Genomic DNA, 26,745 nt, shown 5'->3' on the forward strand with positions numbered 1-26,745 from the left:
ATAAATATAAATTAACATTATTCTCTAATTAGATCGACGTTTAAGACAAAAAAAATCAACGATAGTTCTGTAACCAAAGTACCAAACTCAATACCTTCGTCTTCTTCTTGCTCTCATCACGCTGGTAATGGGAGACTCAAAACTAGGATCGTGATGGCTAATATCACGATTCTATACCCAAACTCTCTTCTCCTTCGTCTTCTTCCTCTCATCAATCTGGTCAGAGATTATCACTTAATTCTCCCTTTTATCTCTCTTGATAAATATATCCTTTAAGGTTTTATAGGTTTCTTCTGGGATTTAGGGCTTGATGGAAAAAAAATTCAAAGTAGGTTTGTTTAGATTATCGTTGAATCTTTTCGTAGTTATTCAGTTTTGAGTTATGGGTAAAACTTAAGCTTGATGTGATCCAGATTGTAAGAACAAGATCTTTGCCTGAGGTTGTATGAAATTATGAGAGATTGCTCTGTTTAGTTTTCTTACACTCATAGTCTCTTCCTGGATGATTTAGTTATTACCAATGGACACAAGAATCTGATCTAACACCATGAGAGTTTCAGGTCATCACTGTTGGAATCGTGGTGGATCTGATCTAAGCAAGATATCTGAGAAGCTTGGCAAAAAAGGTAACTAATGTTTATCAGATCCAGAAAAAAAAACTTTACTTTGTTCATAGAAATCCGATTTGATATCTTAATACATGATCTTTTCCATACATTGATGAGAATGGTCACTCCTTTCTTTTGTTCTTTGTTATATATATGCTGTGACTATAGAGACTTTCTCTGCTTCAAATTGTTGACTAGCTAAATCCATCAACAACAAAGATACACAAGAGCTTTGTCTATTCGGATAGCTGCTGATCATTAGTGTGTTTTGATTTCTCTGAGTCTCTGTCTTTATCTGGTTTTCTTTCTAGGGAATCTAAGATTGATTTTAACAGTGACGACCTGACACAAGAATCTGGTTTTCTGAAAGATGTGCCTTATAGAATCTCATGGTGTTTTTACCTCTCACTTCATCTCTCTACTCTCTTCTTCTAACTTCATCTCTGTTTCTTCTTTACTTTGGTTTCTTACATTTAGCTATTTGTTTTTTATGTTTTCGTTTGAGTTATGGATTTGAATAGCTGGATCTTGAATGTTGGTTTTATCAAATAATAATGCATTTAGATTAAGTTCTTTATAGCTTTTCTAAGTTTCTATATATACATCTAATTTATTTTCTATTGAGAGCCATGCACCATTTAAAACCCAGGTTATTGAGTATTGAGTTTGCCAATGATCCCCCTAAGTAAGTATCTTTCTTGCTTCTTATTCACAGGTGGTGTCTTGCTTCCAGTGGCGATTGCTTTCTATGTGATGTGGTGGTTCATTCATTTTGTTACTGCATCACCAGCTATGGTTTGGAAACGCTAAAAGACTTATTAATTTTCAATATCTTAGAGTAATTATCTTGCATATAAACAGTTATATATATAGTTTGTTACAGTTATATTTATAAGTATAAAATTACATCTTTATGCCACTAATATTAAAACTCAGAGTTTTGACTTAAAATGAACCAAAACCTGTTTAACTTCCTTACGAAACCGTCCCATTGATTTTACATTGGAAATAAAAATTTGGGCTTCCATTATGTACAGATAGGCCACATTTCTTTTTTTTATATATAAATTTGATGAATCATTCTTACTATTATCACAAAGTGGTCCAATTAGTCATCTAATTTTTTGTTGGGCTTCCTATATTTAATTACCCACATTATAATTATATTTTTTTCACTTTCAAATAGTTTTTGTTATTACTGTTTAAAAACTATATAATTATAATTTTATAATCTACTTAAAAATTACATGCTTGAATAAAAAAATAAAACACCCACTATAATTTGTTATTACTCAGATATTAAGAACAAATTAATGTTAAAATTACAAGATAAAATTAAAAACTCTAAAGCATCATATTTTATAATGAGTGTAATTGGATACTAAAAAACTGAACAAAATACATCTATCTCAAAACACAAGAAAAATATAACTTATAATTATTGGTAACTTACACCCGTGCGGGCGCACGGGTCCAAAATCTAGTTAGGTATTTATAACAAGGGAACAATTACATATACTTAAGTGATGTGTTCCAAAAAAAAAAAATTAAGTGATGTGTATTTTTTGTAGTGTACTTATTATTGTGTTCCTGCTATTACAATCGTGAAACTTAAACACTATACTAAAAGTTTTGCCGATTTGTTTGCCATTGATTGTCGAGATTCTTTGATTTGGATAATTTTGGTGAAAGGGATAAGCTAGAGAACAAAAGGGATTTATGAGGCATTGTTGTGGGAGGGAGGAGAAACGTGAATAAAAGGACGAGGAAGAGGAAGCCCATGTGTTTTCTCGTAGTGATACAGTTAGGAGATAATTTGGGCCAAGCTGAGAATATTTTGGCAGATATGGCATGTCTCTTGTGACCTTCAATTTAGTTTATTTTAGTTAGTATAGATATGTATTTTGGTGCTATAGTACAGTTAGTACTTAGGTTGTCTGCTGAGTTATATTCATGATTGTTTGTGTTTTGACTAAAAACCATTTGTTACTTAAATTAAAAATGCAGAACATTGTCGGTATACATTTGAATTTTGCTGCCCAAATCGTTGCATGTGATGTATATGGATAAGCTCAACTACTATGCATGTTAAAGCCATCTCAATAGAACACTTATAGTGTTTTTGTTTTTCATCATCTAAATGAACCTTCAGACAATGATCGGGAGATGTGTGCATTAACTGTTATGCTTGATATGTCTATTGTTTGTGAATCTAAGTTACTGGCTTTCACTTTGGAAGCGATTAATTTTATGATGGATGCAACTTCACAAATCCACATGGACATGGAAACATTACAAATTTAATCTCCCGTCTTTTAGTCTCTCTCAATTGATTTTGTAATTGCTTCGGCTTGTATAGCTCAAACAGAGAAGAACTCACTAATGACTTCAAATGGAATGCCTTTGGTTTCAGGGATTTTAAGGTACACAGAAGCCCATGAGATGCAACAGACAATGCATACATTACAAACACACCAGCAAGTCCGATGGATCTAAGCAACATAGAGTGACTGTAAGAGACTAAAATGTCACAGATCCAGAACGTGAGCAGGCGAATGGCAATGCATATTCCACGTACTCAAGTTGGAAAGATTTCTGAGTAGAGTATGCTTGAAGTAGGACCGAAGCCCATCACGAATAAACATAAGTAGAGAACAACGATTATTGTTGATAATACCACATGTATAGATTCGACTATTATTAAAGATGTCATCAAGATTGGAATCGTAATGGGCAACAACGTCCTGAATAAGGCAATATTGTTTAAGTAGGTTGTAAATTATATGAACCCAGTCTTCCACATGTTTTATTATCAACTAAGTGTGCTGTCCGCGTATGCGGACATAATTCTCTTTCGGATATTTATTAGTTTATGTTTTACTAATTCAAAAACCATCCTGACAATTTATCCCTTAGACTATATTTAATAAGTGATTTTGCCATATGTCATTCTTACAATCATTTTCAGAAAAATAATGTGACATGGCTAATAAAATTGATGACATGACTAATAAAATTGATGACATGGCTTATAGAATAATATGACATGGACAATTACATTTAATGTTAATTTATATTTTTGGTAAACTTTTAAAATATGGTAAAAACTCATATATTACATTTATTGTCTCTTTATATTTTGGAAACTTTTTTAGAATATGGTAATAACACATAAATCATCATTAAAATAAAAAATTCAACTATAGCATCTAAAATTCCGAAATATCATTTAATTATTTATTTTAAAATTATAAAATTTTCAAAAATGTATACAATTTTTTAACAAAATTATAAAATTAAAAATCATAAATCATTAGTTTCTTATATACTGTATATCTACAAATTTTACAAGTATTGTTTAATTTTAATTTTTGAAAGTTATGCAATTTTTACATATTTATTTAATATATTTAATTAAAATAAATAGATAGAAAAATCTATCTAATATTAGAATTTTAAATATATACATGCATATTCTTAAATATAATTTAAAATAAATAAAATTGTTTTTATCTTTATTTTTATGTTTAGTTAAATCAAATTTATACTAAATATTGATAAGAAAAAAATTACAATATTTATAAAAAATAAATATAATTTATATTTATCTGTTAAAATATATTTTAATTTTTTTTACTGCACATGGTGCCGGAAAACACCTAGTTATTTATATTTTCAAAAATTTTAAATCAAATAAATTATTTATATATGAAAAATTTTATTATTAAGTTATATATATGCTTATTATTGTTAAATTTTTGGAAACACTAATATATTAGAAATATTTTAGAAAAGTTTTTATACAAATGTTTTGATTAATATTTAATTATAAATTGTTTTATATCTTATTTTTTTACTTTTATAATATAAAAATTATTTTAATATAACAACACAATATATAAGAACTATCTTATTTAAAAAGAATTATATTAATATAAATTCGTTTTTAAGTATATAATAAATTTGAAAATAATAGTATATATATAGATAAATTGTTTTATATCTTATTTTTAAATTTTATAATAGAAATAACTATTTTAAGATAACAGTACAAATTTATTATTTATTCTTTCAAAAAAAAAAAATTAAATTATTTATATATGAAAAATGTATCATTAAGATATATAAGCTTATTATTGTATAAAAATTTAGAAAACACTAACATATATTTTAGAAAATATTTTAATACAAACGTTTTAGTTTAAGTAACATATTTTATTATAAATTGTTTGATATCTTTTTGTTTTAATTTTATAATATAAATAATTATCTTAAGATAACAACACAATATATAAGAATTATCTTATTTAAAAAAAATGATTAGTATACATTTGTTTTTATTATATATAAAAATTTATTAAGGATATCATCGACTTTAACTTTTAACGTGAGATCTCCGTTGCGAAAGATCACTTCGCAAATAATAGTTTAAGATAACAACAAAATTTAATATTTATATTTTCAAAAAAACAAAATATTAAATTAGTCATATATGAAACAATTTATCATTAAAATATATATGTTTTTATTGTATTAAAATTTTGAAAACACTAACATATTAGAAATATTTAGAAAATATTTTTATACAAATGTTTTAGTTTGATTAATATTTTATTATAAATTGTTTTATATCTTTTTTTACTTTTATAATAGAAACAATTATGTTAAGATAACAACACAATATATAAGCATTATCTTATTTAAAAAGAATCAATATTATTAATATAAATTCTTAAATAATAATATAGATATAGGTAAACTGTTTTATATCTTACTTTTAAAATTTATAATAGAAATAATTATTTTAAGATAACAACACAATATATAAGGATTATCTTATTCAAAAAAAATATGATTAGTATAAATTTGTTTTTATTATATATAAAAATTCTTTAAGGGTATTATAGATTTTAACCGCTCTAACTTTTAACGTGAGAGCTCTGTTGCGAAAAAATATTTCGCAAATAATAATATAGATAGATATATTATAGTATCTTTTTTTTGAACAACAATATATTATAGTATCTTCAAACTTGAAAAAAGAAATATCGCACGACCAACTTCAAATTTATCATAATCACGAAGTATCCTTTACAAAATAGCTATTAATAAATTTATTAGTTGTCATTTTGCCCCAAGAAAATTATTAGTTGTTTCTGAGCCTGGGCAAGAAAAAAAAATAGAACCAAAAGAACCGAACTGAAACTAAATCGAAATATTGAAAACATGTATAACCGGATCGAAGCTCTCAAATATCCAAATGGTCATATATTTCTATATTTGAAATAAACGAACCAAACCGAGAATGAATGGGTACCTGAGTATATAAAAGTATTAATTATATATACATTTACAAATAACATAATTAAATATATATATATATATATATAATTTAAAAATCTATTAAAAGTATCTGAAACTATTTGAAGAAAACTAAATTATTACAAAGATTCGAACTACCCGAAAATATTTAAAAGTATATGAAAGTATTCGTATTTTTTATCCAAGTAATTAAAAATATCCACTAGTTTTATCCGAATCATTCTAGTTATTTGATATTTTATCTAAATACCTAATATTTAATATAAATTACCCAAAATAACCAAACCGGATATCTTTTTGTTATTAGTTTTACTATTCAAGCTGAACAAAACCCAAAATTGTTCGAACTGAAACGAACCAAAAAAAAATCAAGTAGTAAATAGATCTTGTAGTCCCCTACCTAATACCGAAGTATCCAAACCGAACTGAACTAAAACCCAAAATGCCCTAACTTTTGTAAAGATGGTAACTTTGGCTGCATTTATGCAGCCTTTCCTTTCTCTTTTATGAAGTATCAATCAAATCTCTTATATATTATATGACAAATATTACAATTTTTGAACTATGATATTTTTCATCACTAGAATGATTTGTAAAATCTTTAGAAAGTAGATTGTTCATCTAAAAATATATTAAGATTTTCATTAAAATACTCATAGAATTAATTATATGTATATAAAATATTTTTCTTTGTTTTTCTTAGATAAAATATCAAAATTATCTAATGTGATTAAAATATACATGACAATTAATGATTTTGAACAATGAAGAGTTAGCAATTTGTATATTCTCTGTCGCTTTTTCAATTTTACACTACTAAATAAATTAATCAATCATATTAACCAATTTGTATGTTTTATTTGATTTTTTTAAACAACTATAAATTAATAAAACTATTAAAGTCCCATAGTGAAAATTTTGTTTTCAATGATTTAATTTTTTTGTTATTAAAAGTACAGATGATCATTTAATAATAGTCATATTAAAATATTATATATATGTTAATGTCATTTAAATTTAATTATATAATATAAATAGATGAAAGTGATTGTTTTGATTTATTTACCACAATATAATTCTAAAAATAAAATGATTGTTTTGATTTATATATTTGCGCCAATTTATTATATACATAATAGTTAATGACTTATAATTACTCAACATATACTATTATTTTATTATTTATAATATGTAAAACAATATGTAAAAGAGTATAAATAAATATTTATATATATATAATATTTATCCTGTGCAAAATCTAGTCCTTATTACTTTTGGTGACAATTCTTTTTTTTTGGTCAAACCTTTTTTTTAGTGACAATTGTTAAGCTTCTTCGTTTTTACTTCTCTACATAACAAAGCTCTTTTGAGGTATTTCATTTAGAAACGATAAATTCTAGAGCATCAGGAATGTATGTTTTAAGTTTGCTTTCACGTACTACTAATAAGTAATACTAAGTATTAACACTATCTATCTTATTAAAACAGAAACATTCTGTTGGACCTAACATTTATTTATAAGTTTTTAAATTAAATACACCTTTATACTTTATAGTTAAACCTACATTAAATCACTAATGTTCATTTCTTTATACTACTATTCATGTTTCCAAACAATATACTTATTTCTTTATACTACTATCAATGTTTCCAAACAATATATTTTTATACTACTATCAATGTTTCCAAACAACAAAATAATTAATCTTAATATTTTATATCTATCATTTTCTTTTTAAAATTTTGTAGAACATCATAATTTCTTAAATTGCAAAATAATGAACTTTAAAATTTGGATTATAAGATTACAAATTATGAAACTATTACAATTTAAATCAAATTAGATTACATATTGGTCATCCATCAGTTCAATCGGTTAGTCTCGGATTTTAGTGATTTTTGTTAATATGAATATTTTAAAAACCTAAATTGAATTGTCAGATCTCTGGATTAACCGGTATAATCACAATCGGGTTGAATTTAGAAACACTGGTTTAAATGCAAAAATATTTTAAATATTCTCTTTAAAAGTTACCAAAATATTTGTTAAGTTATTAGTGAAAATTTTCATCGTAAAATATTCCGCGCTTCCAAAAAGCGCGGGTCATAATCTAGTTATTTATTATTATATGACGTTGAAAAATGTACAAAGCAGATGTGATATGTATGTTCAGTCTTTTATTTGCATTGACCAAAACCATTGGAAGTAATCATCAGCTTTCCCCTAACCGACCAGACCAAACTCTTAACGATACCTTATCTTTCTCCATAATCATGTAACCCTCAAATTCATGTGCTCTCTCTTTTAATTTTGGTTAATACTGTACTCTCCTTTTTTTTAGTGTGCTATCCTTTTATTTGAATGTAATACTATGCTTTTCGATAAAAAAAAAAGTAAGTTCTTCACGGAGTAGTTTTTAAATGAAAACATGAGCTAGTCTTTTAGTTTTGGTTAATAATGTACTCTCCTTTTATTTGAATGTAATACTATGCTTTTCAACTAAAAAAAACTAAGTTTATCACGGAGTAGTTTTTACATCAACATCTAGAGAGCTAACCGATAATGAAACTATGTAAAAAATGATGCATAATAAGTATATGACCTGACACCACAAATTATAAGCAAAGAAATAGTAAACATGGTGTAATATCCCCTAAACTATATTTGAGAAGTGATTTTGCTACATGTCTTCTCTACAATCATTCTCACAAAAATAATATGACATGGCTACTAAAATTGATGACATGGCTTATAGATTAATATGACATGGCTTATAGATTAATATGATATGGACAATTATATTTAATGTTAATTTATATTTTTGGTAAACTTTTAAAAATATGATAACAACTCATATATTACATTTATTGTCGATTTATATTTTGAAATGTTTTTTAGAATATGGTAATAATGCATAAATCATCATTAAAATAAATATATTCAACTATGGCATCTAAATTTCAAAATATCATTTAATTATTTATTTTAAAATTATAAAATTTTCATAAAAATGTATACAATTTTTTACAAAATTATAAAATTAAATCGTAAATCATTAGTTTCTTATATATATCTACAAATTTTATAAATATTGTTTAATTTTAATTTTTGAAAATTATGCAATTTTTACATATTTATTTAATATATTTAATTAAAATAAATAGATAGAAAAATCTATCTAAGATTAGAATTTTAAATATATACATGCATATTCTTAAATATGATTTAAAATAAACAAAATTGTTTTTATCTTTATTTTCATGTTTAGTTAAATCAAATTTATACTAAAATATTGATAAGAAAAAGAAAATTTATAATATTAATAAAAATTAAATATAATTTATATTTATCTGTTAAAACATATTTTAAAATTTTTTTACTGCACATGGTGCAGGAAGACACCTAGTTCTTTTATAAATATCTGCGCTCAAGCGGATGTCGCCGAGGGTGACATGGTACAAAGCCCATATTAAAATATTTACATAGTATAATAAATGTTTTGGCTAAAACCAACACTATTATATTTGATTATTTTCAATCGACATTGGATCCTTTTAGATTTCAGTTTTGGCCTTTTGGGCGGTTGAAAGAATTAAAAGGCAGAACAAACATAACTATGAAAATGGCGGAATGGAATAGTGTATAAAATGTGATTTCGTAAATATCTTATCAATTAATAAATATTACTAAATGGAAAAAATGCAAAAACTTAGGTTTGTTGTTTCCTGACAAAAAATATTAAGAGATATTTTATTAAATAGAAAAATGAATTTTAATACATTGTGATGATTTTTTTTTACAAAATCAACACTTTAATATTATTAAATTATATTTTAATATTATCTTAAATTTTAAAATACATAGCAATAATTTTAATGATAAATAGTTATGTTGTAAATAAAGTTATAATATAATTGTGTATTATTAAATGTCAATATATTATTAAAATATGAAAAGATAAGCTAGATATTTATAATAAGAACGCTAAAATATTTATAAATGAATATTAGTTGTTTTCACATTTTATAACAATTACTTTAATTATTGAGTATTTATTTTTATTATAATAAATTGAATACCATATAAAATAGTTTGATCAATTTGATATGTATTCACCATTCTGTAAATTTTAATTTTTGTTTAATTTTTCTATAGTTTAACTATTTTTCTGTGGTTATGCGATTAAACTACCAATCCAAGCCAAAGAGAAAAAGGTTTAATATATAAATAGTTTTCACGTTGTTATTTATTGATACAGTAGATATAACATTTTTGTTAAATAAAATATTAGAGCATATATATTTGGGATTTTTGTAAAATTGACTTATTGATATTCGTCACTCTAGGGATAACATGCTGATCTTCCCCGTAATCGCAACGACCCAATTGCAAGAGCGGAACTCTACGGGGCTATTTTGCCGAGTTCCTTAGAGAGAGTTGTCTCGCGCCCCTTTCGTCACTTGCGTGTAGTCCCCTTTCGTCCACTAGGGCAAAAGACGTGTTCACTTGTTTTTCTCGGTCTATCATTTTCTTTAAAAAAGTCGTATACTTTAGTTTTTTTCTCTTTGTTGCCTCTTTCCTTCTTCATTAAATCTAGTAGAATAGTCTGTTAGAGCATGTTTATCGGTGCAATCCCTTAGTGGGTGCTTAATGAATTTTTAAATATTAAAGTTGAGTTGGGGTCAAAAAGAAAAGAACTAAACTATGAGGACTGGATGTGCAAAATAGCCAAATATGACCATTGATGTTTCACGAGTCTTTCTGATGCGACGGTTTTCGACGGCGAACTTGATTCCAACGATGAGCAGCACCACAGAGATGAACTGACGACACCTAAACTGAAGTGGAGGAGAGCTGAGGCGGAGGAGAGCTGACGGCGTCGATGATTCAAGAACTGTGCGGTGGAGGAGACCTGAGAAATTGGGGATTGATGATTGGAGCATCCGAAAGGGGAGAAACAACCAACCATGGTCTCCAATCTCGAGATGCAGAGCGGCTTCATGGCGTCGAGGAGTCGTCAAGGTGACGAGGACTCGCCGTTTCGCAACCGAAAGAAGAGAAAGGAAAACAATGAAAGACGACCCTGTTCCTCAAGCCAATCTGATTGTGCCACGTACCCGCTAAGGAACGTGCCTTCGATACCCAAATTAGAGGACGTGCCTTGCTTAATTGTCTTTTTCTAATTATTTTAATTGCCAATTTGGCTAAACAACCCCCCTAAGGGACGCTGATAAACATGCTCTTAGTCTTCAAAAAATACAACGAAATAAACAGTAACACATTTCATAAGACTGAAACAGTAACACATTTCATAAGACTGAATCTTGACTCGCAGAATGCATAGAAAATATTATGAAATATATTGGTTGAAACATTATTTGTGTCAGAAATCGGATATTGATAAAAGCAAACAGAGTACAGTTTTACACTTTTACTTGTCACTTGTCAGAGTTAGCGTGAGAAAGTTTATAATAACTACACACATTAAAAATCGTAGCTACTTCCTAGTTACTACTACTAAATGCTTTTAAAGTTAAACCGTACTGATTCGAGTTTTAATCCACTAGAGATAAAGAAGAACAGTGAGACAAATCCTCGGTGAACTATAAACAAAAACCTTTCTCTTTTCTAAAAAAAAAATAATAATCAAATTTTTTAAATAATGTTTTCTTTTAAGGCTGAGTAGTGGAGACGGTGGTGCTGATTCAGAGAGTGGGACATTGGGGACAGGACATTCTGAGGATTTCAGATTTGCACTAACTAAGAAGAAATAAGAAAACAGCTCATCTTCTTTTAATTCGATTCTCTCTGTTTTTTACTTCTTTTGTTGGAGTGCTGTTTTGTGTTTTGTCTGATTTTCTCTTTGGAGTAGAGTTCTCTGTCTATAAACAAGCAGCAATTTAGCTTACACTTTTTTTTTTGACAAAAATTTAGCTTACACTTGTTTTTTTTTTTTTTGACGAACTAGCTTACACTTGTTTTCCACTGTCTTTGTTTTTTTCTCTTCATAATTACATCGAATTGATCCTAAAGAAGGTTTCTATCTCCACCAAAGGTATGAGTTTTCGTTTATTGCTATTCATTTATTTGAAAATTTTGTTCCTAAATAGAAATAAAAACCTCAAAATCTAAGACTTGGGAGGAGACTTCTGCTGATATCTACACTACATGTTTAAGTTCTTAATTCTGTAGGTTTGAAATTTGAACCACATGTTTTGGTATCTGAATTTAGTTTATGTTCTATTATTGGGTCCATCTGATTTTTCTAATCAAATAAATTATATATAGGTTTTGGATAATTGGTTTTATGAACTCACCTCCATAACATAATCTTTATTTTATTTTAGCAAAATAAAAAAGAAAAACATAATCTTTGCTTTTTTACTTCTGCAACTCTCCATGCATCGATCTCCATTGTTTTTCTTAAAATCTATTTAATGCTTTTGTTCCTTCTTCCTCGACACAAACTAAGAACACTGCTTTATTCTTAATCTGACAAAAAAAACTAACTAAGAACACTGCTTTATTCTTAATCTGATTATTCGCACCTTTTCCTAGGGTTTTGTTTCTTCTTCCTACGATGCTTTCTGAACCCGATAAAAGATTCGGTAGGAAAACAGAACAGACGACTTTGATATAAAGAAAAATGCAACGTGTCAGACTTATAAGCAAGTGGAGCATCGCTCCCTTTTATTTTATTTTTTGGGGGGAGGTTTTGCTCTTTCATGTTTCCCTTTAATCACTTGAAAGTTACCAACTAAATAAGCAAACTAGGTTTCTTCTCATTCAGTGCAAGTCTTTAAGGCTGTTTTTATACCTTTTTCACAGCTTATGCTTCAACAGAACTCTGCTTGTTTATACTTTTTGCATCCAATAAGGATCTAAGATTTTTTGTTTTTTTGAAGTCTTAATGCTCTTGTGGTGTACAATCAGATTTGATTTGCGAGAAAGAAGAGAGCAGACCAAGATTCATTTCAGTCTGATGAAGATTATGAAACTTGGAACTAAACCGGATTCATTTCAGTCTGATGAAGATTGCATAAGGTATTAAAAAAATGTCTTCAAGATTTGAGTATTTTCATTGCTTATGAATTTTTAACTTTTCTAGCTGCTTAACAGGTATGTAGCATCTGATTTAGCAACCGATGTAGTTGTAAACGTTGGAGATGTGAAATTCTATCTTCACAAGGTACAATTCAAGAAACCGACTATCGTTGTGTGTCTTTTTAGCTGCTGTTACTACTATTCATTAATGAAAAGTTGTTTGGTTGTATTTTTTTTTAATAAAAAAAAAAACAGTTTCCTCTGCTCTCCAAAAGCGCTCGTCTTCAGAAACTGATAGCTGCAACGGTCGATGAACAATCAGACGCTGCTGAAATAAACATACCGGATATTCCAGGAGGTCCTCCAGCGTTTGAGATATGCGCCAAGTTCTGCTACGGAATGACCGTGACACTCAACGCTTACAACGTTGTAGCTGCTCGTTGCGCTGCTGACTATCTCGAGATGTATGAATCTCTCGAGAGCGGCAATCTTGTTTACAAGATCGAGTTTTTCTTGAACTCGAGTGTTTTAAGAAGCTGGAAAGACTCCATCGTTGTTCTCCAGACGACAAGAACGTTACATCCGTGGTCTGAAGAAGTCAAGAAGATCGATGTAAGATGTTTCGAATCGATCGCTTTGACAGTTGCAGTGGAACCAGCGAGAGTAGATTGGTCTTATACGTATAACCGAAGAAAGCTTAACAACAAGAATGGTGTGGCTAGAGATTGGTGGGTCGAGGATCTCGCCGAGCTTAACATTGATGTATACAAAAGAGTGGTTTCAACTATCAGAAGAAAAGGCGGTGTTTCGCCTCAGGTTATAGGAGAAGCTCTTGAGGTATATGCTGCCAAGAGAATCCAATTCCAAACTGAGAATGATGTGGACGAGCAGAGGTGTTTGTTGGAGACATTGATCTCGTTGTTGCCTAGTGAGAAACAAAGTGTTTCTTGTAGGTTCTTGATCAAGCTGTTGAAATCATCGGTTTCTCTGGGATGTGGAGAAGACGTGAGGAACAAGTTAAGTAGGAGAATTGGAGAGAAGCTAGACGAAGCAAGTGTGGATGATCTCTTGATCAGAGCTTCTTCGCAAGGATGTGAAACAGTCTATGATGACATTGACATTGTTGAGACTTTAATCGATGAGTTTATTATACAAACACAGAAAAGAGATGAGCTTGATTGTTCAGACATGTCTGTTTCAGACAGCTCCAAAATAATTGTCGCCAAGCTAATTGATGGTTACTTAGCTGAGATCTCGAGAATCGGACCAGATTTCTTAACTTCAAAGTTCATTGCAGTAGCAGAAAAGGTTTCGTGTTTCCCAAGATCATCACACGATGGAATTTATCGTGCTATTGACATGTTCTTGAAGGTAACTTCTGCTCTTCCTAAATGTTCATTTATATATTTAAAATAATATTTTTATTTTCAAATTATTATAATTCGATATTTTCATCATTTTATGAAATTTATAAAATATATAAAAAATTAAAATTGATTCTTTAAATATTTTTCTCATTTCAAATAGTTTGATTTCTTTTTTAAAAAAAAATATTAAAAAAAAGTTTTAGATATTATCATATGCGTAGTTTTTTCGATTCATTGTTTTTCTACTATAAAATATTATTTAAAATGGTTAACTTATTTTAAAATTATAATTTTTAAAATGGTTTTTTAAAAAAAAATCTTAATTTTATGCCATAAGATAAAACATCAAATATTATAAAATAGAGGAAGTCAATTTTTAACAAAATCAATATTTTTCAATAAGTTGGAATTTGAGAGAATTTATACAGATGACTAATCCAGTAAGTTTAAATTTCATATAGAATTTATAAATGCTAGATACAATAAGAGAAAATCCGAAAAAAATGAAATACTCTGAAATTATTGAACTCTAAATATAGATTTAAAAATAGCAATATTTATATCCCATAAGACGATAGAAACTCTATTATAAAAACATAGAGTATAGCAAACCACTTTTTCATAACAAAAATAATGTTTTAGAAAAAAAATATAGAAATATACATTAGAATGCTCTCTAATCAAGTATTTTTCCCAAGTATTATGTAAACTGAAACTCACTCATTATGTATCTACTGTACGGGTTTTACAGCAACATCCAGGAATATCAAAGAGTGAGAAGAAATTGATATGTCGATTAATAGATTGCCGGAAACTATCACATGAGGCATGTGCCCACGCTGTGCAAAACGAGCGGTTACCTTTACGTGTCATTGTGCAGATACTCTTCTTCGAGCAGGTTCGTGCCACCGCGAAACCTTCTCCTCCACCGAGCGGCTCTCGCGGGAGCTCGACGATGGAAGAAGAGTGTGACTCAGTAACAGCCAGGGAGGAGACGACGGGAGACAAGACAAGTAGTTCTGAGAAGACCAAGGCTAAAGGAGTTGTGACGTCCAGTATTTTCTCGAAGCTTTGGACTGGCAAAGACAAAGATGGTGTGGGAGATATTAGTAGCTCGGATACTAGTGAAAGTCCTGGCTCAGCCACCACCGTCGATGATAAATCAACACCGTCCACTCGCAGGAGAAGATCATCCTCTTGAGTTTAGACTATTTAAGTTATTATTTCTTTCTTGATTAGGGCTCTAGTTTAAGCTAACTTGCTTTAGATCAAACTTGGGTTATCCTTTCTTTTTCTTTTTTTTTTTGAACAACAAACTTGGGTTATCCTATAAGTTTTGTTTTGGTGATAATAGGCATAACCCAAAGTTTTTGGTTATGTAACGGTTACAATTTTGAGAAACCTATATTTTAATGTTTCCTTAGTTATCTTCTCTAGAATCAAATGGTAAAACATGGACGTAGAAAACTAATGTTTGTTAGAAATGTAAAATCCAAATTCCAAACTCTAATGTTCCGTTTGATTCAACATATTAAGATATGAGACCAGTGTGGATTAAAGAGACGATTCCTCGGTTTTTATTCATCTGTTGGTTGCAATGTTTGGAAGACTACCAACCCACAACTGATTCAGAAGTTGGGTATGTAGGTTCCACCAAACTGTGTCCTCTGCTTTTCTGGAACTCAGTATTTATGCCCATGGAGATGTCAATTAGACTGTCCATGTCCACTTGTCCGAATGGACAGTCTCATTTTCTGGACACTGATGGTCTAAACCTAAAATAGACCAAACCCCACTAAGATCATAAACAGGTGGACTGACTGTGGGACTCAAAAATAAAATAAAAATGTATGCTTTGACACGAAAATATGATTATGCGAATTTTGCGGATAGACCATCTCCTCTCCGAATACTGCTTCTTCAAGCTGGATATTACAATGCTAGAATATTCTCTTTGGTCTTAACTATCTATATTATTAAAACTCAAGTACAAAATCGGTGTGTTTGGAAATTTAGATAGGAGATTAAAAAAAGAGTTTACATTTTGTTTGGAAGCATGTATAACTATAAGTGATAACTTCACGTTTTTCATCTTAGCATAATCGACATCAATTTCTTCTCAGGCCCAAAGAGACCCGTTTATGCTATAGCCCATCGAATAGAAAATGTAAATTAGTAAATCTATAGCTCAAATCTTATCATGTAAGCTAATTAAAAATTTGATACGCAAAATATCTTATCCCATCTAACAGATGAAATATTACCATTTCTTTGACTCTAGCTTTCTCCCCACGTAAAAGGTGACTAAATAAATGTCTTCCCTTATTCCATCTGTTTTCTGCGCAGGGAAATATAAAAATATCAAATTACGTGATACAAGGTAGTTTTTGAAGCAAGGAAATCCTTCAATAATATCGCGTAGCAAGATATTCTACAAATACACAATAAATTATATATAACTTCCATAAATACTCTTTGGTTTAAAAACCGAAAGGAGATAATATCGGTGCTATATCTACCCTTGCCATAAATACAACTTAACCTAGATTCTTCACCAATCTATATATACTGAGTATACAATTAGAGACTGCCAATCAAGCTCTCAAAGCAAACATGTCAGACGATAGGAAAATGTGTCTTATTAAGATCTCAAACCTAATAAAGATGAATGGCGAGTAACTCTCAAACTGCTTCATGCCTGGAAACAAAGCACCAGTTTTGGAGGAGATTCTCTTGAGTGGGTCCTGGTAGACCAAACTGTAAAAAAGGTTTCGTTTCATTATACATATATAGAGATATACGTCAGTTTTTGACCCAAAAAAATTCTACTTTGTTTTTTAGGGTGCTAAAATCCAAGCAACATGCAAAAGATCTCATATAGATTATTGATTCTTGACACTATAGCTAAAACAATTGTTGGTAACAATGCTGTTGTAACTTTGGGATGGTTCATATGATGAGGTAATTTCACTTTCACATTTTATAATATTTGTTAATAATTCAATGTATTAACCAGTCTAAATTTGCTTATATATTACTAATAGATTCAAGACCCAGAAATACTACCACTGCTTATTCAAAACTTGGTTGGAAATATTTTTGTTTTGGTCTTAACATAACCAGTGATAATGTTACAAACGGATCTGACACTTTTAAGATCTCCGAGGTCTGGTCTGAAGATCATATTCAAAGAATTGAATCACTCTCACGACCAATCTCATTAATTGAGAGCTTGATGGGCAGTCTCGTGGAGAGGTAATTTTTTTAATATGATCAACTACTTAATGAATAGACTAATCACGTTGATATATATGTTCAGAGTAACCTAATTCGTTTTTTGTTTTCTTTGAAGCTTCCTGCGCTTGATCATAACAATGAGAACTCATTTGAATATTTTTCCACACAAAGTAACAAGCGTAAAGAAGATGAGGTTTATCAAATGGACATCTAAGAAGGAAAAGACAAAATGAATAGGGATGATTTGGCCACCTAATTAAGAGTTTTTTTGGTTTGATAGATATTTGTTATGATATTCTGTTACCATAAAATATTATAGATGGTTGATAATTCAATATTAACATTAACTACGTAAAATACCAAAATCAAGTTGCAGTAGAACTAAAACAATAAATCTGTGTGACTATTAGGTTTAATTCTTCTTCTGAACATCTCTTTTTCAAGAGTCATTGAATAAAGTATAAAATAAATCATTGAATTTACTAACCGTTTTTTATTCCAGTTGGTAAAATTTGTGATCTGTAGTTTCATCTTGGTTATATCTAAAACCTTGGACAGCTGCGAAACCAAAAAAAAACATAAGCATTATTTACAAACTTTATACAGAACAACCATAATAATATAATTGATAAGAAGGATAATACTCTGCCCCAAAAAAAAAGAAGGATAATACATGAGTCCATGTTTCTTACCTCCTATACGTACAAACCATAACAGAATTTCAGAACTTTATCATTTCAGTATCATCTGCTTAATCAAAAGATTTTATCCTTGCTCCTTTGATCGCTGCAAGATTATAAAAAGGCACATTTACTGGAATATCATAAAGAGATATAAACATAACACACAAATATGACCAGTGCCATCAAACAAAACTGTGATGAAAACCTTGACTATAACTTCTGACCGAGAGAAACAGATTCATCAATGCGACTACCATATCTGAATTAGCAAACACACAAAAAAAAAATTGTCAAGAAACATCATCACGACTATACAGCTACCAAATTCTATAAGTAATTGAACAATTAAGAAAATGAACCTTTGCATGTTATTCCAACTAGATCAAATCCTCTTGGATGTTCTGAGTTCATCTTTTCCTCTGAATCCGGTTTGTATGAAGTTGGGTTTTTATAATCAGAGCTTATACGGTTAGTGTATTTGCTTGATCGGTGTTCCGTTCTACATGATTTAGATCAAGAACTATCAGTATCTAATACTAAAATAAAACCTAAAAAGCACCAAAAACATAAATCGATTGAAAAAAAGAATTGTTCAATAAATGCTACCGCTTTTCACTACGATCTGCATACGTCTTCTCAGTTGTGATCTTTGCAAAATCAATGTCTCTATGCTCGAAGATGCCGCATCATCTCTTTTTTTGGAGAGAAGAAATTTTCTTTTTGTTATCGTCGGTGACAAAAACCGGTTCGGTTGTTCACGGAAAAAATAGTAACAGAATCCTAATGGGTTTTGTTTTAATCATCTAACATTACTTTGACCCAAATCACGTTTATAACTCACCAAGCCCAATTCATAATTATAAGTGATTTTATTGAGATGGTGATTAATTATCTTTATCAAAACTATTAACGAAACTAGATACATATTTTTAAAAAACATTTATTCTTTTTATTTAAAAACAAAAAAAAAAATTTGTAAATTATATTTTATCACTATAAATTCGTTAAAAATTCTTCCATATTATTATTCACTAAATAATATACATTTTAAATAAAAAAGGATTTTCATATATATATGACACACCCACAATTTATAAACACATAATAATTAAATGTTCAAATTTATATCATACAACACGTTCTAAAAATATAATAAAATACAATACATCACATGGTGAAACATATGATATATAGAACACGTAAAATGAAAAAAAAATATATATGATAAAAAAAAATTAATACCCGCACGGACGTGCGGGTCAAGCTCTAGTTTCTACTGAAACTACTATCGATCGCACCATGCAGAATCGCTCATCTCGTTCCCGACTCAATTTCTTCTCAATCTTTCTTTGAATTTTAGCTTAGTTGTTACTCGCATGTGTTGTAATTGTCACAAGTGGTCTACCATAGACTTTGTGTAACGCCCCGACCGCCCACGGCTAATGGCCACCCACGCCCGCTCTCTCGGCCCGTGGGCCCCATCCCATCCGACGGTCGGTCGTTAATTTTCTAAGGCTCCAAATCATTGTTTACTGACCCTGCAATCACCACATGACATTTCCCCGTGCTTTGGCCTCACTCACACGCTATCGCGAATCACTTTCCGATAGGTCATCCATCCTTCCACTACTCCAGCTCAAGCACGCTTAACTCTGGAGTTCTTTCAGGATGTGTTCCGGAAAAGGTAAGTCAACTTTGGTGACATAGGTAGCCAAATCAATTCTCTTAAGCCTTTCTGCATATCACAACTAGGGATGTTACAATTCACCCCCTCTCAAAGAACGCAACGTCCTCGTTGCGCCCCACGACAGGTCTCAAGACGCCTCTCAGGTCAGAACTGAGACGGCTAACCAGCTCTGATACCACTTGTAACGCCCCGACCGCCCACGGCTAATGGGCCACCCACGCCCGCTCTCTCGGCCCGTGGGCCCCATCCCATCCGACGGTCGGTCGTTAATTTTCCAAGGCTCCAAATCATTGTTTACTGACCCTGCAATCACCACATGACATTTCCCCGTGCTTTGGCCTCACTCACACGCTATCGCGAATCACTTCCCGATAGGTCACCCATCCTTCCACTACTCCAGCTCAAGCACGCTTAACTCTGGAGTTCTTTCAGGATGTGCTCCGGAAAAGGTAAGTCAACTTTGGTGACATAGGTAGCCAAATCAATTCTCTTAAACCTTTCTGCATGTTACATCTAGGGATGTTACACTTTGGTTATTCTAGTCTCCAACTTTTTCTAGTCTTCTCAATCTTTCTTTGAATTTTAGCTTTCTTTTTCAAGATACGAAGTCTTTCTACGTTGTAATTGTCAATAGAACTAGTGGGTACTGCAGATTGTTTTTAATTTGGTATAAAATTTAACATTTAAACGTAGAAAGACTTCGTATCTATTGAACAGAACCTGTTCTTTCTTTGTTAATAACAACACTAGCAATTTGCAAGATAATCATCTATTTTATAAAATAAAAAGCCTTTAGCCTGCCAAATTTGACCAGAAAACTATAAAGAAAAGGTGGTTAGTCTTCCATGAGCTTCTCTGTTCTACGTCATCCAGTTTATATTATATACTTTTAAAAGTTTACGTTTGTTCCATTTGGTTAATTTAATTGCTTTTTATTATCTATTTATTTTGGACTCATCAACCTTTTCCTTTAAAATAATGTTCGATCTACGTAACCAAAAACCGTAGACTTTGGTTTTGACTTCTTTTCCTATGGGAATATGAAATTACATTATACAACTGGAGATTATTCAAATATGATCGGTTATCTAACTACAGTTTGCTCTATATACTTGACTTAGTCAGTGAAATGAGTAATTTTCAGCTAACTAATCTAAGCATGACCATACTGTCTCATAGTCATACGTAGAAGATTTAACTCTTTTATGAACAATAATCCATTAACACGTCAGTTTCCAAAAAAAAAATCCATTAACACATACAGTAGTATGATTCAAGTAACATTAAAAACATTGGTACATAGTGCATGTTTTACTAGCTTGTGTTTGTAAACCAGTTTATTTACACTTGATCTAGTATGAAATTACAGACAAAACTAAAAAAGCGTAAAGAGAGTAATCGAGTATAACACTAAGACTTGGTCTCAGATTTTGTAATTTCAACACTTGTGTTTGGTATTTAGATCCCTCTAAAGATATTAATTATAAACAAATCATTATATGTCTCTAGGGTCAACGAAAACGGACAATCCAGGCGTTGACTTAGTCCAGTCTGCACCGTCATCATCTCGGAGACGTTTCAAGCACCACAAATCCTCCGGCGAGAGCGCCTTCCAGTGAGGGATACAAGCTCTGAGTGGCTCACAGCTCCCCACTTCAGCAGCCAACACGGCGCAACCACTCTTTTTAGCTATGTTATGAGCGTGCGAACAAAGCGCCTCCACCATCTCCGCCGCACGTGGCCCTTCTCCGCCGATGCCGTACAAGAAATGCATGGCAAAGGGCTTGAAAAGATTAGGAAACGACGGGATCTTCAGAAACGGGAACGCGCCGTCTAAAACGCGCGTCGTCTTCGCTAATGCGCGTTTGAGACGAGAAGTGCCTTGAACTTGAAGCTTGTACACTTCTTTGCTGTTCCAGATACTTATAACCGCCCATGACCCGGGTAGAGACCCGGAAACGTAGTCGCCGCCACGTGGCACGGCTAGGAAAGTGCCTAGAGAGAGTTTGTTGGTGAGGATTGAGTTGATGTCTGAAGGGAAAAACTCGGTGGAGGAGAACCGGTTGCGGTAGAGTGACTCGGCGTCGGAGGGATCGAGTTTGATGATATTGACTCGGCTTGAGACTGTGACTCGGTGGTTAAAGACAGGGTTGACCAGGAAAGTAGGTGTTCGGTACTTGGAGTAACCGCTTTTCTCGGTGAAGAGTTTGACCGAAGCTGCGTTGTCGTTTTCGGTTTGCACGTATGCGTAAGCGGCGTCGTTTAAGCGAAACCAATCTTCGAGCCTTTGCACCAGTTTCAATCCAATTCCCATCCTCCTATAATATTTAAAAATTAAATTAGTTGTCAGTATTTTATAAAATTTCAACCAAATAATCTGAACTTCCTTTTCCGTTAGGCGTTATGTATCATCAAAATATATTAATTTAACTAGTAAGCATCATATGCTTTTATGTAGAAATGATTGTAACAAATGTGTAACTAAGGCATTGGTTGTAATTAAATGAATTAGTTAAAGAAAACACTATAAACAAACTCGAACCTGTAGTACGGAGAGACACGGAGGCCGGAGACGAAGGCGAGTTTGGTGGTGCTTGTTACCGGTGAAGTGCCATCGTGTAATGCATTTCCACCGCGTGTCACCGTCTTGATCGTTCCTCTAATCATCCCAACTATCTCATTATCGATCTCAGCCACCTGTCACATGCATTGCCCAAATTAAAACGAGAAAAGAATAAATAAAAAGAGCAAATCAAAACCATTGAACGTTAACGTGTATATATGGCCTAAACGTACCAGCATGTAGAAAGAAGGAGATTGTCGGATCCGGGCAAGTGGGTCACCCATGAGATCAACTAGTAAAGACCCGACTTCACAGCTTTTTTCAAGCTCTTCCACTCTCTTTAAGTCTCTGTTTGGATCATAATCTCTCACCACAACTACTTGAAATCCTTTCCCCATGATTTAAATCCAACTTATCAGATAATAAAAAAGCCTTTGGTATTATAAAAGCGTACGGAAACCTAACAAAACTTTTCTTCTTGCAAAATATTTCAGATTGCTTCCTTCACAAAGTGAGTATTGTCATTAGTCTATTTATAGTTAGGATTTGGCTTTGTTCTCCTAGTTAATTAGTATATGTTTAGGGTTTTATTTAATTATCACTATCTCTTTCTCTCTATTTTTATAATGTGAATGTTGTTGTTAGTGCTCTTTCTTTGGAACTCTGTCGATTCTTCCTCATTTCCGTGTGTATTTTTATTTACAAATTCGCATATCTAGCTATATTTTATGTTTGATGATCCGGTTATGATTCGTGTATAGCTATATTTTCCGAGAATATCACGGCTCATATGTTATTTCCGTTTTAAAAGTATATAGATATGGACGGATACAACAAAAACTAATAAGTAACACAACCCACGATTCTAACTTCTATCATATTTTATCGTTCTTCCAATTACATGGCAATGCGACCCCAACGTTACATATACATACTTAATGTTAGGCCCCAACTTGAAATTAAATAAAACAAGACTAATTTCTATATATATATATATAGGTAGATCAAATTATACCTTTCATTACATCTATAAAATTATAAATGTTACATCCCAGACTTTAAATAATATATATAAAGGTCTTCACTCTATATATGATCTCCATCACATATAACCTAAAACTATAGTTGTGTCGTCTTTTTTTTTTGTTAATTGTTGGCATCTCATGCCCAAAACCCATGCTAAATTTATGATGTCTATACAAATTTAAGGTTCATTTTGCATGTGTTTATATGTGAACATTTATAATTGAAATCTAAAGTAGGAGACTCAACTCCTAAATTAGACCTACACAACAAATTCTGACAACTACTATATGACGATTAATTATTCTTTTATGTATGTTTATTCAGTGAGTTTGTTTACATAACGTTTATATTGTTTTTTTTTACGATCGTTTATGAGTTTTAGTTTTTCTAACCATTTTATCTTGACATCAGTATTATTATTGCTATACAAAGTTATGCCGGTGGTTCATATTTACTGTTTAGATCGAAATCTTACAAATGAAAACACATACACAGATAAAGGAATTTGGAAAGTAAGTATAAATACGACCACATATTAATAAAAAGAAGAAAAAGTCGATCAAAGCACACAGAAAAAGCTGGAATGGCGGCGGAGATACGTGGTGGGTTTAGGATTAGCAACGATCCCTTTGATTATTTGCTTTAAATTTTGTTTAAATATATACTATAGTCAGCTATATGGCTATATCATTTGCTGAATTTATAATATAGAGCTCAATTAAAAATATTACATAACTAGTATATGTTCGTTTCATAATGATTCCACATGATCATCACTGGCATCACCTCGATATCCTTTTCCCTTCCGAAGTCTTTTAATCTTAATTTACAGTCATACTCAACTCGATTCAATAATGCATTCGTGATCTTTTACCCAACTCCACGAAATGTGCCTCGTGACAAAATAATCTAAAATTATCAATAGAAAAAATAGTACAAGAACTATTGAAATACGAGCACATATGAAATGCTATAGACATAAATCTAAGTAGCTATGTCCAAAAGTAACCACTCTATAAGTATTATCGTTTAGAAACATGTTCCCCAACCTCTATGGAGCACACTACAGTTAAGTTAATGAGTCATAACCATGACAGTTGATTTGTTTTTGGCGGCAGAAAAATGAATTTCTACGAACCATATATATATATAACAGAATCTTAGTAGATATTGGTTAACTGGAGTAGAAAATAATGGTAATAGATCTTGTTAATAAAACTGAAAAAGAGATGGGTGCGGTTCGGTTTGAAGAACAAAGCTAAGGGAGAGAATCTGCAACGTGACATAACGAGAGAGTGGTCCTGCAAATTTCTCCTGAAACATAGGCCGTCGATTATTTTAGACATGAGCCCACTTAGAATAAAAGTGATTACCTTTCTGTCTTTTATTATTATTTTATAAATACACTATTTTCTTAGCCAAATGCGAAGGTGCTTCGCAAATCTTTCACCTTACCGGTGGAATATCATCTTTCTGCGCTAATCATAATATAAGGAACGTGATCAGACGGCTTGCTTTTTCCACAATATTCTCTCACTTTTTTCTGCTTTCTCATATTCTTTGGATTGGATTCGTATCTCTCGTTTCTTCTCTATCTCTTCATATAGTTCTTCACTTCCAGTCAATTGTTTACTATTAAAAAGTATAGTTTTCATCGAAGAGTATATTTATTAGATAATTTAACTGGCATATAAACATTTTTTTTTCTTTCTCGAAAATTTTGTATTCCTAAGCTATTTATTTTTCAACATTTTCTTATTCATATTGTATTATTTTCTGTTATTGCGAATTATAAGTAGTAATTATCAATGCTGATTTAAAAGCATTTTAGATGTTGATGATGTATCAACAATTTTACGGACGAATATATAAGTTCAGACAAATATTTTCACCGTTTTGTGTTCTTTTTTAAGGAAAAATTCATTAAAACCTTCAAATTTAAATTTTCAAACTTTAAATTTCCACGTTAAATCTTCAAATTAATAACATTTTAACAAAAAAATATTGAAGTAGCTCACGTGTTTTATTATCATGGTGGACATAATTATAAATGTTGTTGACATGTTATGTTTAACTCCATTAGTTTTATTTAAATGTATATTTTATTAAAATTAATTAATTCATCTCAAGTTTGAATAATATAATAATCGTTTAATGCCGAAAAAATAAAATTAATTAATTTGTTACCAAATATATATTATTATTTAAATATATAGATAAACTAATTTAAAATCTCTAATCGGCTTGTTGTTATATAAAACAGTCATAAAATCCAAAAATAAAATATTTCTTTTTTTGATTGCTGAAAAAAGATACAAAAACTCTAAAATAATTCTAGGTTGAGATATTCTTCGTACATAAATTGTTTATTATGATAAATTTTATTTGTTTACATTGTAGCGAAAAAACAATGAAAGAAAATTTAGTTTATTAAAAGACAAAAGTCAATAAAATATATGTATAAGTAAAATAAATGGAATTAATCATAATGTCGACGGTGCTTATAATTCTATCTACCATAATAATAAAAAAGGTACTTAAGACATTTTCATTGTTTTTGTCGAGAGTGTTATTAGTTTGAAGTAATATTACGGAAGTTTAAAGTTGAAAGTTTAAAAGGTACTTAAGACATTTTAAAGTTTGGAGTTTTTAATGGAATTTTTTTGTTTTTAATGCATAAAAACTTTAATTTATGTATTCAGACATAAAATATACTATTTCTCATATTTTTATGAGGTTTCATTTCATGAAAATTGTTTTCCAACGAACTTTGTTATGTTGAAAACATTTACAATATCAGTATGTCAATATAAGCTAACACTAATGAAGATGCTGAATATCAAATATAAAAAGGAAAATTATATACTTGTCAATAAGAGATTATCTTAGAGAACAAGATAGATGATCGAATACAGAAAAAATAATTGACGGATATCATTTTGTTATATAGTTTAAATTAATATTACTTACAAATATTTGTATGTCGAGCGTCTGCTTGGAACATTACTTTGGAATATTCACGAGTTTAATTTAAATCTTGTTTATTGTCCACATAAAAAGAGTTGAAAATTTGATTAAGCAATGACGAATTACAGATAATCATAATCAAATGGGCATGATTAGTTGTAAACCTCTGGGGTATTTCCTTTTAATGCAATATAAAAAGTTAAAAATGCCAAAATTGTACATCACGCTACGTAGGTAATG

The 26,745-nt window shown here is 30.5% G+C and overlaps 2 protein-coding genes and 3 long non-coding RNA genes across 7 annotated transcripts; 3 read left to right on the forward strand and 2 right to left on the reverse strand.

Annotated features, from left to right (window-relative positions):
• The first annotated feature begins 45 nt into the window (after nucleotides 1–45).
• Nucleotides 46–1,582, forward strand: LOC108811144 (uncharacterized). Its single transcript, XR_001943243.2, has 3 exons — nucleotides 46–219; nucleotides 561–626; nucleotides 1,324–1,582. It is a non-coding gene; the product is annotated as an uncharacterized LOC108811144 (long non-coding RNA).
• A 10,074-nt stretch (nucleotides 1,583–11,656) lies between these two features.
• Nucleotides 11,657–15,749, forward strand: LOC108811805 (BTB/POZ domain-containing protein NPY3-like). Of its 2 annotated transcripts, XM_018583896.2 has the most exons (5): nucleotides 11,657–11,986; nucleotides 12,865–12,975; nucleotides 13,051–13,120; nucleotides 13,231–14,346; nucleotides 15,094–15,749. In XM_018583896.2, exons 2-5 carry the CDS (start codon nucleotides 12,914–12,916, stop codon nucleotides 15,541–15,543), a joined length of 1,698 nt encoding a protein of 565 aa, XP_018439398.1. In that variant the 5' UTR covers nucleotides 11,657–11,986; nucleotides 12,865–12,913; the 3' UTR covers nucleotides 15,544–15,749. The 2 variants fall into 2 exon arrangements, with proteins under 2 accessions (XP_018439398.1, XP_018439397.1); XM_018583895.2 differs by lacking the exon at nucleotides 11,657–11,986 and having other exon boundaries at nucleotides 11,998–12,975.
• Nucleotides 15,750–16,353: 604 nt separating this feature from the next.
• On the reverse strand, nucleotides 16,354–18,931 carry LOC130496165 (uncharacterized). Of its 2 annotated transcripts, XR_008935229.1 has the most exons (7): nucleotides 18,622–18,931; nucleotides 18,468–18,521; nucleotides 18,272–18,365; nucleotides 18,067–18,137; nucleotides 16,998–17,099; nucleotides 16,607–16,680; nucleotides 16,412–16,486 (listed from the first exon to the last, which is right to left on the reverse strand). It is a non-coding gene; the product is annotated as an uncharacterized LOC130496165 (long non-coding RNA). The 2 variants fall into 2 exon arrangements; XR_008935228.1 differs by having other exon boundaries at nucleotides 16,354–16,680; nucleotides 18,622–18,923.
• LOC130496166 (uncharacterized) lies at nucleotides 17,108–18,055 on the forward strand. The gene is made up of 3 exons (XR_008935230.1): nucleotides 17,108–17,303; nucleotides 17,387–17,597; nucleotides 17,695–18,055. It is a non-coding gene; the product is annotated as an uncharacterized LOC130496166 (long non-coding RNA).
• A 2,353-nt stretch (nucleotides 18,932–21,284) lies between the features above and the next one.
• On the reverse strand, nucleotides 21,285–23,075 carry LOC108810393 (probable N-acetyltransferase HLS1). The gene is made up of 3 exons (XM_018607023.2): nucleotides 22,746–23,075; nucleotides 22,492–22,646; nucleotides 21,285–22,267 (listed from the first exon to the last, which is right to left on the reverse strand). Exons 1-3 carry the CDS (start codon nucleotides 22,908–22,910, stop codon nucleotides 21,445–21,447), a joined length of 1,143 nt encoding a protein of 380 aa, XP_018462525.2. The 5' UTR covers nucleotides 22,911–23,075; the 3' UTR covers nucleotides 21,285–21,444.
• Between the last annotated feature and the right edge of the window lie 3,670 nt (nucleotides 23,076–26,745).

Source organism: Raphanus sativus, chromosome 6, assembly GCF_000801105.2.
Source record: "Raphanus sativus cultivar WK10039 chromosome 6, ASM80110v3, whole genome shotgun sequence".
Taxonomy (NCBI): domain Eukaryota; kingdom Viridiplantae; phylum Streptophyta; class Magnoliopsida; order Brassicales; family Brassicaceae; genus Raphanus; species Raphanus sativus.